The sequence below is a fragment of the Gopherus flavomarginatus genome, chromosome 5 (assembly GCF_025201925.1).
Source record: "Gopherus flavomarginatus isolate rGopFla2 chromosome 5, rGopFla2.mat.asm, whole genome shotgun sequence".
In the NCBI taxonomy this organism is placed as follows: Eukaryota; Metazoa; Chordata; order Testudines; family Testudinidae; genus Gopherus; species Gopherus flavomarginatus.
In genome coordinates this window covers 35,727,495-35,741,681 of record NC_066621.1, presented here as the reverse complement: position 1 = coordinate 35,741,681, position 14,187 = coordinate 35,727,495, and the positions used below count along the sequence as shown (strand labels likewise).

The 14,187-nt window shown below is 53.3% G+C and overlaps 1 protein-coding gene across 1 annotated transcript; it reads right to left on the bottom strand.

Moving 5' to 3' along the window:
- Window positions 1-6,016: 6,016 nt before the first annotated feature.
- On the bottom strand, window positions 6,017-11,602 carry LOC127051480 (glycine N-acyltransferase-like protein 3). Its single transcript, XM_050953803.1, has 6 exons — window positions 11,525-11,602; window positions 10,419-10,526; window positions 9,972-10,098; window positions 9,478-9,598; window positions 8,370-8,772; window positions 6,017-6,106 (listed from the first exon to the last, which is right to left on the bottom strand). The coding sequence occupies exons 1-6, from the start codon at window positions 11,600-11,602 to the stop codon at window positions 6,017-6,019; spliced, it is 927 nt and encodes a 308-aa protein (XP_050809760.1).
- Between the last annotated feature and the right edge of the window lie 2,585 nt (window positions 11,603-14,187).

Genomic DNA, 14,187 nt, shown 5'->3' with positions numbered 1-14,187 from the left:
CTCTCAGTCTTGTTGGTCACAATGCTGTTGATTGTTGTCTGGTGGCAGTAAGGTTTTTCTTAACAGTGCAGTTTCTTTATACTTTTTTCTCTTTCTAATACTCACTGGATGGCACATGCAGTGGCAACAATTGTAATTCTGGAGTCCTACTCCAATATTGTGGATGCATTAGAACAGTGGTCCCCAACCTTTTTTGTATGGTGAGCGCCGGATGATGAGCCACTGAGGAACATGGCCAGTGGACGAGCATCTGCCAAAATCCCGCTGATAAGTGATTACGTCAATAGGCATTGCTGCCAAAATGACGCCAATAAGCAGAGTCATGCAGAGGCATCACTGCCAAAATGCCGCCGAAAATCAGCAGCATTTTGGCGACGACACCTCTGGATGACGCTGCTTCTCAGCAGCATTTTGGCGGATGCTCTTCGTCCGGACAGTATGCAGGCGCACATAGATGCCCCAGCGGGCGCCATGGCCCCAGCGGGCACCATGTTGGGGACCACTGTATTAGAAAGTATAGCTGTAGACCAATCACAAAAGGGAGAAACTATACGAGAGGCAGAAAACATTGCAAACAAGATGCAAGAACTATATTTTGTATTCATGTTGACTATGTGGAATGAAATTTTACCACACTTTTACCACACAAGTCAAGCTCTCTAAGAAAAAGAATTGGATTTGAAAACATGTGCAGACCTCTGTCAGTCATTAGCAGACCACTTACACACTTTGAGGAATGAGTTCGAAAGATTTGAAGACATATCAAAAGATATCTTGCCTGCGCTAACTACAAAGAAGCAGGAAAAAACAAGCAAATGATAGCAGTGCAACAGAAACAGCATTGAATCCTAGAGACAAATTTCACGTATTTACTTATAGACTCATAGACTTTAAAGTCAGAAGGGACCATTATGATCATCTAGTCTGTCCTCCGGTAACCAGTTAAACCCTGAGCATGTGGGCAAGGCTTAGTACGCTATAGTTGATACACATGAATCTCATATGAAGAGGAGAGGTGAAGTGTACAAAGAAGTATCAAGTAGATTATCTTTTCTAAATGATATGGGTTTATCTGATGAACAATATTCACAAGTATCAGAGGGGTAGCCGTATTCGTCTGGATCTGTAAAAAGCGACAAAGAGTCCTGTGGCACCTTAGAGACTAACAGATGTATTGTAGCATAAGCTTTTGTGGGTGTATATGCATGTGTCTGATGAAGTGGGTATTCACCGATGAAAGCTTATGCTCCAATATGTCTGTTAGTCTATAAGGTGCCACAGGACTCTTTGTCAATATTCACAAGGTTCCCAAAAGCTAGTTGACTCTTACCTTGTTGACTTGAACATGAATCTCTGTGGAGAAGTATGGCAGTTCCACTGTTATACGTGCGCAAAGTTTAATGAAACAGGAAAAATGAAATTCAGTCACATTGATCTTCATGACACAATATTGAAAGACGGAATACAGAGAATTCTTTCCTGAGTGCTGGCTGGTCAGTCTTGCCCACAGGCTCAGGGTTTAGCTGATCGCCATATTTGGGGTCGGGAAGGAATTTTCCTCCGGGGCAGATTGGCAGAGGCCCTGGAGGTTTTTTGCCTTCCTCTGCAGCATGGGGCATGGGTCACTTGCTGGTGGATTCTCTGCAGCTTGAGGTCTTCAAACCACAATTTGAAGACTTCAATAACTCAGACATAGGTCAGGGGTTTGTTATAGAAGTGGATGGGTAGGGTTCTGTGGCCTGCTTTGTGCAGGAGGTCAGACTAGATGATCATATTGGTCCCTTCTGACCTTAAAGTCTATGAGTCTACGAGTCTAATACGATGTGCATTTCCAAATGTAGAGATCGCACTATGTATTTTTCTAACATTGATGATTACTAACTGCTCCGCAGAATGCTCTTTTTCTCAGCTGAAAAGAATAAAAAGCCCTCAGAGAACAACAATGTGTCAGGACAGTCTTGATTCACTTTCTGTATTGTGTATGGAAGCAGACATGCTTCATCGAGTCAGCTTCAATGAACGTATCCAGAATTTTGCAATCAGAAAATCTAGAGAGAAGCTATTTTAATTTCATCATACATGTAAGTTTTGTGTCATTTCAAAAAATAAAATTTTATTTTACAGTATAGTATTGTTCTTATTTTGAATTACATATGGGGGGCACCATAATCTTTTCAGTGGTTAGGGCCTCTAAAGTTCTTAATCTGGCCCTGCGCAGACCTGGTCTGCCAGTTTCTGGGTTGAATTCCTGGGCCCCCCGGGCTCCTGAGAGCCACACTCTTGGCACTCCTGCCCGGCAGGTCTATTATTCCCACATAGACAACACTCCTTAAGGGGCTCGGCTTGTTGTCTGGGAGTTTTCTGTCCCATGTCCCCACCTTCCCCCGGCACCACAGGAGAGAGGAGGGTTCCCTTCCGTAACTGGAATTCGACCCTCTCCTCGCCCCCTTCTGTTCTCTCAGTTAGGTATCCCTGGTCTCCTTCCTCCGGCTCCCTGTCCCGACTCTGGGCTTCGCCCAACGGGGGTCCCCAATCACCTCACAGTAGGACCGAATAGGGCAAGTTCTTTACCAACCCTACCCGCTGCCACCGGAAGTGCCCATGGACTTTCAAAGGTACCTGGGCCAGTTGACATCTCTGGGTATTCCCACGGATGCACCGTAGGGCCATGGTTGCCCCTGGAATCACCCAGCACAGTTTAACTAATCCTGTCAGTACCAGTGAGCTGGTGGAGGCAGAGTCTACCACCCCCTTTAGGGGCTCCCCCCCAGCAACACTGGTACCGTAGCCAGGGGTTGTCCTCTGCTCTCCTCCGTCCACCAGGTCACCCACAAAAGTCTGCCAACCCACACTCCATTTGTGGGCAGTCCTGTTTCTTATGGCCCAGATGTCCCCACTGCCAACAGGTCAGTTCTCGACTGCGGACAGGCCCTGGATCTGACTCCTTCTTGGGAGCAGGATCCAGTGGACTTCTTACCTGGCCCCTTTACTGGGCTTCATCACCCGCTTGGGCCCTTCAGCCTCGACAAATTCCTCTGTTAGCCAGGCAACATCTGACACCTGGGCCAGCTGATGTTCTCGGACCCATACCCTCACCAGGTCCATAACCTCCTCCATAGTTTGGGTGGTAGGTCTCAGCCAGCGGGTAGCCCAATGGATGAGTCTTTGGGCCAATGCCCTGGGCCGTGAAATTTCAGATTTAAATATCTAGAACCATGAAGTTTACAATTTTAAGAATCCCCTAATGTTGACTCAAGTGGAGCATGAATTTGGTTCCCCCCGCCCCCTCCACCCCAAGAAGCTGGTATGTGCTATGTTACAGAGAGGTGCTGGAGAGATGGGAGATGTTTCTAGTTCCATGGGGCCAAATGCAGAGCCCTGGATTTTCCTGCCCACCCTGTTGGGCCTCAGCCCTGCCCCGTGGAGGTTGCTGGGGAGAGGAAGGTGGTGGCTGGTGCTGGGTCAGGGGGCTCAGGCAGGAGTTGTCCGTGTCTCTGGGGTGTGGCTAATGGTGGCACAGGCTGGGCTGGCGCTGGAAGCCCTGGCTCTCCTGCAGCCTCTCTATAGGGAGCTTGTCTAGGGCCACATGGCCAAAGATGGGGCAGCCTCATGCTTGTGTCCACTTGGCTGTCGTGGTGCTGAGCACCTGCAAGTAGCCACACCTATGGTGCTGGGGCAGGGTATAGCCACAAGCCATGGCACCAAAGGGGTCTATGAGGCTTCAGCTAACAGGGTGGCTGGTGGCATCCACAGGGCCAATGGAGGGATAGCTCAGTGGTTTGAGCATTGGCCTGCTAAACCCAGGGTTGTGAGTTCAATCCTTGAGGGGACCATTTAGGAATTTGGGGCTTGGTCCTGCTTTGAGCAGGGGGTTGGCCTAGATGATCTACTGAGGTCCCTTCCAACCCTCATATTCTATGATTTAGGCAAACTAGGCGGCTGCCTAGGGCACCTAAAAGCCCTCTCAGGGGGAGAAGATGGAGTGGAGGAGAGCTGGGGCAGGGGTCACAGGGAGGGCCATCTGCAGTAATGGGGGGGTGCACAGGGGAACTGCTCCCAGTCCCAGATTACCTCCACTCTGCCTCCTCTGCTGAGCACATAGCCCCTGCTCTAAGTCTCCTCTAATCGGCACGGCCAGCCTGGGAGGGGAGAAGAATTAGAGCAACGCTGGGGTGCTCAGCGGAGGAGAGCTGGCTGTGGGTTCCCTGGCTGGGGTTAGCTGCTGCGGCAGGTGGTGTCAGCTGCCATGGAGGGGGATGGGGTTAGCTTCCACAGGGGTGCTCACCAGGTGGTGGTAGCTGTCGTGGAGGGGGGCGGAATTAGCTTCTGCTAGTGGGGATCCCTGGGTGGGGTTAGCTGCTGTGGAGGTGGGGCTTTCAAGGGGGAGTAGCTGCTGCGAGGTAGGGGCTCCCTAGGTGGGGGGGGTTAGCTGCCCTGGGGGGCGGTGGGCAGGGATAGCTGGGGGAGGGGTGCAAGGTGAAAGTTTCACCTAGGGTGCAAAGCTTCCTTGCACCAGCCCTGGGCATCCAGGAGGCAGAAGCTGGAGAAGCGGCAAATCAGGTTGGCCAGGTACCGCCGGCCCTGCTCAGTCCCCACAAAGGGCCATGTCTCGTTCAGCAGGTCGGCGTGGGAGACGTCCAGGGACAAGAGTCTCAGGGCAGAGTCCAGCCTGGGGAGCACAAAGCGGCAGGGTAGAGCCAAGGTGTGGGAGGGACAGGCTGGCTCAGGAGGTGGGGAATGGGACATGGGGCCTTTCCCCTCAATGGGTGCTGGCTCCGATCCGGTCGTGGGGCTGGGGAACTGACTGGCTCAGAGAAGTGAGAAGCATGGGACCTTTCCCTGGTAATACAGGTGGGAGCAGCACGGTGTCATGTCCCTGCTTGGCAGGTCTCAGAGGGGGTATCTTGTTCCTCAGGGAAGCTTCTTCCCATTCTCAGAGCATCCCCTGGAGCCAGGCCCTTTGCTGGGGGCCTGAATGACTGAACCAGCTTTGGAGAGGGAAGATGCCCCTGCCCTCGGGGGTCCTTGTGGCTGGTGGAGCCACAACATGGGGCAAGTGGCTAGTAGCTGTAGGTGCTCTGCCTGGGCTGCTTGCCAGGGTGCAGGTCTCCAGGGTGCAGGCTGGGCAACTGTTGGGCAGGGCCATCATGTACTGTGGAGCAAGGGAGGCCATTGCCCCTCTAGACCTTGGCTTGCCCTCCCCCCAATACGTCTTTCTGCTCTATTTTTTGCCCCACCTGAGTTTGCAGGATACAGGATCACCTGTAATAGTCAAACACAGCTTTGCGCTTCCTTCCCCCTGAAAATACACCTCTGGCGTTGGGGAATCTGGAGTCCCATCCCATGCCTGAGATATGCAGTGTCTGTGGGGTCCCTAAGCAGCCAGAGAGCAGGCTGTGTCGGCAGTGCCAATCCCAGTGGGATACTGCCATTGGCATCACGAGCCCCTGTGCCTGCGGCCTAGATGGGGTGAGGAACAGGGCCAGCTGGCCAGTCTGTGGGACTTCCAGTGACTCTTTCCACCCCACTGTTCACACTCCCAGGGAGACATTGACCAGATCTCAGGCATGGTGCTGGGATCCAGTGGATCCAGTAGGTGAAGTAGTTGGATGCCTCCAGCTGCACCCCCTTGGCCCTGGTGATGTCCCTCAAGGCCTCATACACACCATCCTGGAGCCCTGCAGGAGGTGGCGACAGGCCCTGAGCAGTGACAGTCCTGATGGGGAACGTGGCTGTTGGATGCCCAGCTTGGAATGTGGGAGGAGAGGGGACCAAGCTGACCCACTGGCATGCCGGTCTCGTGAAAGGAAACCTGCAGCAAGTGAGGCAATCCTTTCCTGAGACCATGGGGCACATGGGAGCAGCCTGGTGGGAAATGTGTGGACCTGGAGACTCAGGGTCTGGTAGTGTCAGGGCCAGCTGGAGTTTGGCCCCAGATGGTAGAGGGGCATGCAGTGACTCTGGGGCTCAGGAGGAGGCAGCCCCAGACATTACTATGGATGCAGAAAGCCTAACCTCAGTTGATCATGCCCACGCTGCCCAGAAAGGCCTGGCAGAACTCTGCGTACATGTTGGTGTAGAAGTCAGAGTTGTCTGATGCCACCTGCTATGGGAGACACAGAGCCATAAGGCTAAAGGAGAACTCTCAATGGAATGATTGATTTGTCCGCTTCTCCTCCCCACCCCCTCCCTGTCAGCCGGGCCTCTGTCTGGAGGCCCAGTAGAGGGAAAAATGGCCCCATGTCCCACTCCTTGTGTCCCACTCCTTGAACCAGCCTGGCCACCTGGGTGCAGCATGGTGGCTGAAGGGGGACAGTTCAGTCTGTGGCTGAGTGAGAATGGCTTTGAACTAGGGTTGTGAATCCACCAGCACTTTGTGCCCAGCGGGTTCCCGCAGTTTATGTTCATTGCAGTGCCGTGGATCTGCTGGAGATATGGTGACGGGGAGGAGGAAGTAAGATTTGCAGTTAGAAATCTCTTCTTTGGGAGGCAGCACTGAGGTGGCCCTTTACCAAAGCAGCAGAGGGTGGCACCAGAAATGAGGGAGCCCTGGGCAGCCCTCCCTTACCCCACGCAAACGAGGCTGAAATCACCAGAGCTGGCTGAGGAGTTGGAGCCTGGGGGCTAGCCCAGCTGGCATTTCTCAAAGAATAGGGCACAGGCCAGTCTGATGCCAGGCTCTGGGACAAGGCCAACAGCTGACATCAAACCATGAGTGGAGCATAGCGGAGGAGGAAACCACTGCTGAAGGGACATATGTTCAGTGGTTGTGCGTGGGGAACTGAATCAGAGGACACAGCTGGAGACACTAAGGGGCAGGACTGGCTGTTTACTTATTATTCATAAGTGCAGCGAGGTGAGTTGTTATTGATGAGCTCTCCCCAGGTGAGTGCTCATTTCCTCGTCCCATCTAACAAAGCTCTTCTTGTTTCACACACTCTCAGTTTGTCTCTTAATGTCCCCCCAGGGAAGATATATAGTGATCCTAGAAATTTGATAGGATGGCTCCAACTGGTGCTATTGCTTAGCTTTCCAAAGGAAGCCCTAGATATTTGACCTGACATTTGTTGCTGCGGACACGACCCAGCAGACCAGGTTCCGCACCCAGAGCACTTTGGTCTTCTGACCTTCAGTATTTTGACACAAAGCCAACATTTTCTGGGAACAAGCAGAACCTTTTTAGGGAAATTTCATTTGAAAAGTGGGTTGAAAAATGGGAAACTGTTGCATGGCCCTAGCTGTAATTCTACCTTCCCCCTCACCCATGTGGTCCCAGCCATGCCAGGGAGTGCTGCCCCAAAGGGGAAATACTCAAAGTTGTCTTCAACAATCAGTTTAATCACAGCTGGGATCACAAAGCCCAAAACCCTTCCTACTATCAGTCAATGACGGTGGGCAGAGTTAAAAGGTGTCTTGGCTGTGTGGTACTGAATTTAACATGTCTGGATTGCTTTTGAGTGTGACCTCAGGCCGGGAGTCCTTGGGGTTAGTGAAGTTTAGTTTGAGGATAATCAACATCACGGGGAGGTATCTAACTCTTGAGCTACTGAGACAGACTAGCCCTTGAGGGAGTCCTTTGCAGGGGAACACTCTCGGGCTGGTTAGTATCAATGTGGAACAGCCAGATCCATCATGGGTTAGAAGCATCATGGGTTAAAGCACGCTGTGCTCAAGGAGATGTTGCTGAATGGGGACCTATTTCCCAGCCTTTCCCACCCTACTTAAAGCTGCTTCAACTTGTATTGTCCATGAGATGGGAAAAAGAGCTGATGAGAGCAGAGTGGAACAGCAAGAGACATGACAAGCCCCAAGGAAGTGGGAGAGAAAGAAATCTAGGGAAGATGTCTCTGGCAGGGGATGGGAAGGGAGACACACTGCCTGTGGAAGAGTTAGAGATGCAATACGCTGAGCAGGATGTCCCAGGGAAAGCAAGGGAGGAGGAGCAGAGCAGATGCAGGAGGCAGATAAACATGCAGCTAGATTGGGTGGAAGATCATTGAGCTGTTGCTGGAGTGTCTGGAAGAGGACCTGGGATGGGGCAGTGCAGGGAAGTGGGATGGGGTTGCTGTGTGTATGGGTCGAGGGTGGTAGGGTCCATCAAGAAGGGTAGGTTATGGGCCCTGGAGATTAGGACAGAACCTCTAAAGGTGCGTATAGGGCTGCGAGGGAGAGCAAGGCCTGTGGGGCTGAGGGTAGCAGGCCCCATGTGAGGCTGGACTTGGGAGATGTTACTGATTCCGCTTGGCCAACAATGATCCCCAGACTCCCCTACACTCCCTCTCTTGTCAGGTCCCCTGCCCGGTTGGGCTGGGGACTCATGCGGGGGCTGTGCCTGGTGCTGGCTTGGGGGTTAACGTGGGGGCTTTCACCGGTGCTGGGTTGTGAAGAATGATGTACCACAGCTTGGGCTGGTGCTGGAAGCCCTGACTCTCCTCCAACCTCTGCATGGAGTAGTTCTCTACGTTCACCAATCCGTAGCTGGGATAGCCTAGAGCATGCAACCGCTTGGCTAACAAATTAATCAGCATCACCATGTAGCCGCGCCGCCGGTGCTCATGCAGAGTGTAGCCAGGCCCCATGGCACCAAACGGGTATGAAGCGACCCAGCTGACTGGGTGGCCAGCAGCATCCAGCAGGCAGACACTGGGGAAGTGGCGGATCAGGGTGGCCAGGTACTTCCTGCTTTTCTCGTTCCCCCCAAAGCTCCATGTCTCATTCAGCAGGTCAGCGTGGGAGACATCCAGGGACGAGAGCTTCATGGCTTGGTCCAGCCTAGGAGGGCAGAAAGCAGCAGGCAAAGCCCCAAAGGTCAGCAATCAGAGTGACACCTCAGTATCATGAGATGGCCCTAAGACCATGAGGTTTGTTAGAAATATGATACTGTGATTGCTGGTCTCCCTTGACAGCTAAACTCCCCTGCCCACAACCCCTGGATGTGACATGATCAGTACTGTCAACACTCCCAGAGTGGGCCTCACTGCAGAATCTCCTATCCCCATATCTGCCCATCCGTTGCCCAGCAAATCATTCTGCCCCACCAGTTCTGCCCTCACACAAGGACCCATCAAATCTGTCTCCAGCCCTGCTCACCCTAGCCCCCTCCCAGCTTCCCCTATGCACCTCCTGGAGTTCTTCCATGCCTCCTAGCCCTGTGGGGGCTGCAACAGGCTCCCCTCTGACCTTCCCAGGCTGGGTGTCCTAGGGAAGGGGTGAACAGGGAGACCACGCTGTCCCATTGCTCACAAGAGGGGTGGGGGAGCAGGGAGTGGAACCACCCTGAGATGCTGAACACCCTCATATTTAGGGCTATGTCTTATATATCGGTGCCTATTACCCCCCACCCTCATCCCAATTTTTCATGTTTGCTTTCTGGTCACCCTAATCCCAATGCCATGCTGGCCAATGCCCCCACTTCTTAGGCTGCCTCCTTCCCTAGCACACCCCCTTTGGGGCCCTGTGACACATGCAGACACTGACCGGATCTCAGGCATGGAGCTGGGATCTGGGTGAAAATAGTTGAAGTAGCGGAACACCTCCAGCTTGATCCCCTTAGACTCGGTGACATACTTGGAGACTTCGTACACTCCACCCCGGAGCCCTACAGCGGGCAGAGATGGGCTATGAGCAGTGAGGAAAGGGACTGAATGGTGATGACAAAAGGGCCCATATGCGTGGGGAGCCCAGCCTGGCACACGGGTTGGGAGGGGCAGGAGTCTGAGCTTCCAAATCCCCAGCCCCAGCCCTCGGGGAAGAGAATGTGGTCAGGTGAGCTGACCCCAGCCCAGCACTTTCAAGGGGCAACCAGATATGTTCCTGCCCTGCATAGGGCTCCTGGGAGCAGCCTTGCAACCTGGGGGGACCAGAGGGCTTTGGGGCTGGCATTGTAGGGTGGGATCCTGGGGTTGACCCAGACAGGACATATATGTTCAGTTGCTGTGGGGCTCTCCCAGATGCTTTGGGGCACAAGTTACCAAGAATGCAGAAGCTCTGTCTCCAGTTGACAGCACCCGCAGTGGCCAGCAGGGCCTGGTAGTCACCTAGGTCCCGGCAGTACACTATGTATGTGTTGGTGTACAAATCAGAGTCATCCGATGCCACCTGTGGGGGGAGACATACAGCAAAGATGGGGGAATTCCCAGTGGAATGACTGATCGGCCTGCCCCATCTCCCCTGAGCCAGTCTGGTCTCCCCTAGAGGGGAAGGGCTGCGTGTCCCATTCCCAGCCCCCAAGCCAGCTTGCCTCAACGCTGTGGCCCCTTGAAGAGGAAGAGCCCCGAATTCCAGTCCCTGTCTCCTTCCTGAGCCAATCTGGCCCCCCGTCCTGGAGTCCCCTAGAGAGAAAAGGCCTCAGGTTCCATTCTACATCCTCCCGAGCCATCCAGGTCCCCAGGTGCAGCGCAGTGACAGAGGGGCTTCACCTCTCTCCGCGGCCGGGTGAGGACGACTTTGAACTCGGGCCATGAATCCACCAGCACCTCCTGCGCAGCTGGGTTCCCCCGGTTTATGGTCATTACAGTGCCATAGACCTGCCAGAGACATGGAGGTGTTGGGGTCAGAGCTGGATGGGAGGCAGCAATTCCCACTCCCACAACTCTGTATGGAGTCACTCAGTATTTATTGGGGAGTTTCAGCATCTCATGATCTTCACATTAGGTGGGTTTTTGCCCTTCTCCAGCATGGTCTCCCTCTCCCATCTCTGCCAATGGGGCTGACACCAGATCCTTCCTTTAGTTAAAATGGCCACCACCTCACAATGATTTCAGGGGGTTGAGGCCTGGGAAGATGGGTGCCCCAGGCTATGGGTACCAGAGATGGGGGTCAGGGGAATGTGAGGAGCAGCTAACAGAGGCGAATGGGGAGCAAGTGCGGGATATGGGGGATGCTAGGGATTGGGGTGAGGGACAGGGAGGGGGCAGGGTTATGGAGGGGAGAGATATGGGGAAGAGAGTATGAGGGATGAGGCAGGTCCTGTCTCTAACCACCACCCCAGGATTACTCTCCTGATTTAGGGGTCTGACTCCTCAATTGTGGGTTCTGGCCTGGTATCGCAGGGGAGACCCTGAGCGCGGAGGGGGGGCGACAAAGGGGCTGGTGACCCACACGCACACTTGAGCCCTGTGATGACATGGAATCATGGAGGGAGCCAGAGCTACACAGATCTTTGCTCAGCTGGCACAGAGCCTGCTAATGAAGTGACTGGCTGGCACAGAGCCTGCCTGTGCTGTAACTGTTTGATATGGAGCCAATCTGCCCTGTGACTGGCTGGGGAGGTCCTGCCGGCTACACTGGGTGAGCAGCAGGAATTTGCTGGATTTGGAGTTTGGGAGACAGGAGATGTGAGTGGGGAGAGGGCAGCTTGGAGAGCAGCCAGCACCTGAGGGGAGGGGCCTGCCCCCCCAGCGAGCCTTTGACCCAGGGGTTGGGTCTTGTCCCCAGCCAGCCCAATCTCATCACCCCATCACTCTGGGGAGAGAGAGCTTTCTGCCCTGCTCCCATTCCCGGAAAAAAGATCGGTCCTTGTCACCAGCAATGTATCAGGCAAGCTCCTCCGTAGTGTCCCCTCCAGCAGCCGCAGTTTGGAGGAGCAGCTCAGGATCAGCATCTCTGGTGTGGATGGGCCCTTGGCAGGTTCCAGCAGGGGTGGCACAGGGGATACCTTTGTGGGAGAGACCCATCAGTTCCCTGTGACCTTCTCCCAGCCGCCCCCTCCCCGACTCCCTAGTGACACGAGGGGTGTCTGCAACCTTCCAGCCCTGCCAAAATAACAAATGCTGTGGGTAGACCTACAATAACAAACCACTCTGGTTACAACACCCGTACCCACCAGAGACCCTACAATAACCACCCCAATGGTTATGTTCTCAGTGAAGGATTTCCTATGGATTTTCCTCTCCTCCTAAGTATCAACACTTCCTTGCTGTTAATGTTTCAGCTTTTCAATCTAAAAATTACTTCTGATGAGAATTTGCACAAGTGGTGCTTGGAAGTTCCCAGAGCTCAAGCAGTGGCAGGTCAGTACCTCAACTGAGTCTAATTTCTTTTGTAAGGGGCAACAAATCTTCACAACATTTCCCCCACAATTTGCTAAGCTGTGTTTCTGAGAGTCAAGACCCTAAAAAAACATACCAGTCTGGGTGCTTCTCCCTTGCTCACCATAGACCCTACTATAGAATATCAGGGTTGGAAGGGACCTCAGGAGGTCATCTAGTCCAACCCCCTGCTCAAAGCAGGACCAGTCCCCAACAAATCATCCCAGCCAGGGCTTTGTCAAGCCTGACCTTAAAAATCTCCCAGGAAGGATATTCCACCACCTCCCTATGTAACCCATTCCAGTGCTTCACCACCCTCCTAATGAAAAAAGTTTTCCTAATATCCAACCTAAACGTCCCACTCTGCAACTTGAGACCATTACTCCTGGTTCTGTCATCTGGTACCACTGAGAACAGTCTAGATCCATCCTCTTTGGAATCCCCCTTCAGGTAGTTAAAAGCAGCTATCAAATCCTCCCTCATTCTCTTTTGCAGACTGAATAATCCCACTTCCCTCAGCCTCTCCTCCTAAGTCATGTGCTCCAGCCCCCTAATCATTTTTGTTGCTCTTCACTAGATTCTTTCCAGTTTTTCCATATCCTTCTTGTAGGGTGGGCCCCAAAACTGGACACAGTACTGCAGATGAGGCCTCACCAATGCCGAAGACAGGGGAATGATCACGTCCCGTGATCTGCTGGCAATGTTCCTATGTATACAGCCCAAAATGCTGTTAGCCTTCTTGGCAACAAGGGCACACTGTTGACTCATATCCAGCTTCTCATCCGCTGAAACCCCTAGATCCTTTTCTGCAGAACTACTGCCTAGCCACTCAGTCCCTAGTCTGTAGCATTGTATGGGATTCTTCTGTCCTAAGTGCAGGACTCTGCACTTGTCCTTGTTAAACTTCATCAGATTTCCTTTGGCCCAATCCTCTAATTTGACTAGATCTCTCTTTATCCTATCCCTACCCTCCAGCTTATCTACCACTCCTCCCAGTTTGTCCTGTCTATGTGTCTGGGGCCTCAGCCATGCAGGACTCAGGTGGACCCAGTAGCTCCTACTTACCTGGACAATTTCTCTGCCAGAGTAAGGGGCAGCCCCTGTGAAGGTAGAGAGACAAGGTGTCCGTGAGGCAGTGAGGTCCCTGCCTGGCAGCAGCTGGTCCTGTCTCCGCTGGGTCTCGCTCTCCCTCAGGGGCTGCTCCAGCCTCTTATCCCTGAGTGAATGAACCATTAACAGAGTCTGTGCCTGGCCCGGAGCTGGGGGCAGCCACATCCCTGCAGTCATGGGCACTCCTTCCATGGGCAGGGAGAGGTGAGATGATTTCCTGGGGCCAGTGGATTAGAATTCTGAGGAAACATGAGCACAGCCAGGCGTGGGACATGGGGAAACAAGTTCTTCTGGTGCCCCTCAATCCTGAGTCCTACCCACAGCTCCTGCTGTCCCTGCCCTGGGTACCCCCACTGCAGCTCCTTCCTAACTTGCAGTTTCTGTCTATTGCTTTGATTGAGGGTTGTGTTGGGAGCCCTCAGTCTGAGCCCCTCTGCTTGGCTTCGTCTTTGCCTCGGCTCTGTGTCACTCCTAGCCCTGTTCCCCCAAGGGTTGTGTGCCCTGGGACACTCTTTCCTCGTTACACCATGCCATGGCCTGGATCTCGCATGGTCCCTATCAGCATTGGGGAGCAGCCATGGGTTCTGGGCTGGGCAGGTTTCTACCTATGACAAGATGGAAACCCCTTGGCATGGGGCTGTCAGTTCGTTACCTGCCGGGAGCAATGCAGTCTGTATCTGCAGCAACTTGGTGTCACGTTTCTTATTCAGCTGGAATCTGGCATCAGAGAATCCTCAGATTGGCTTGGCAAAGCTGAGCTGAAGGCAGAGTTTGTGTTGGCAGCAACAACTGCCTCAATACCCCCAGCTCTGTGGGATCCATCTTGGCTCTCCCTCCTTTTGTAATGTTTGGATTGTGTAGTTGGTCTATGACCCAAAAACTTGGTGACTATTTATTACATATGTAAAAAGATGAGTGTGTCTCTCTCCCCCCTCCCGCCCACCATCTCCTGCAACATGCAGCCCCCCCTCCCCCGTCCTCCCACCAGTATTTCCACTTCACCCTCTCCTTCCCATCCCATTAAGGCATCAGCATTTTTGAAGGCAGG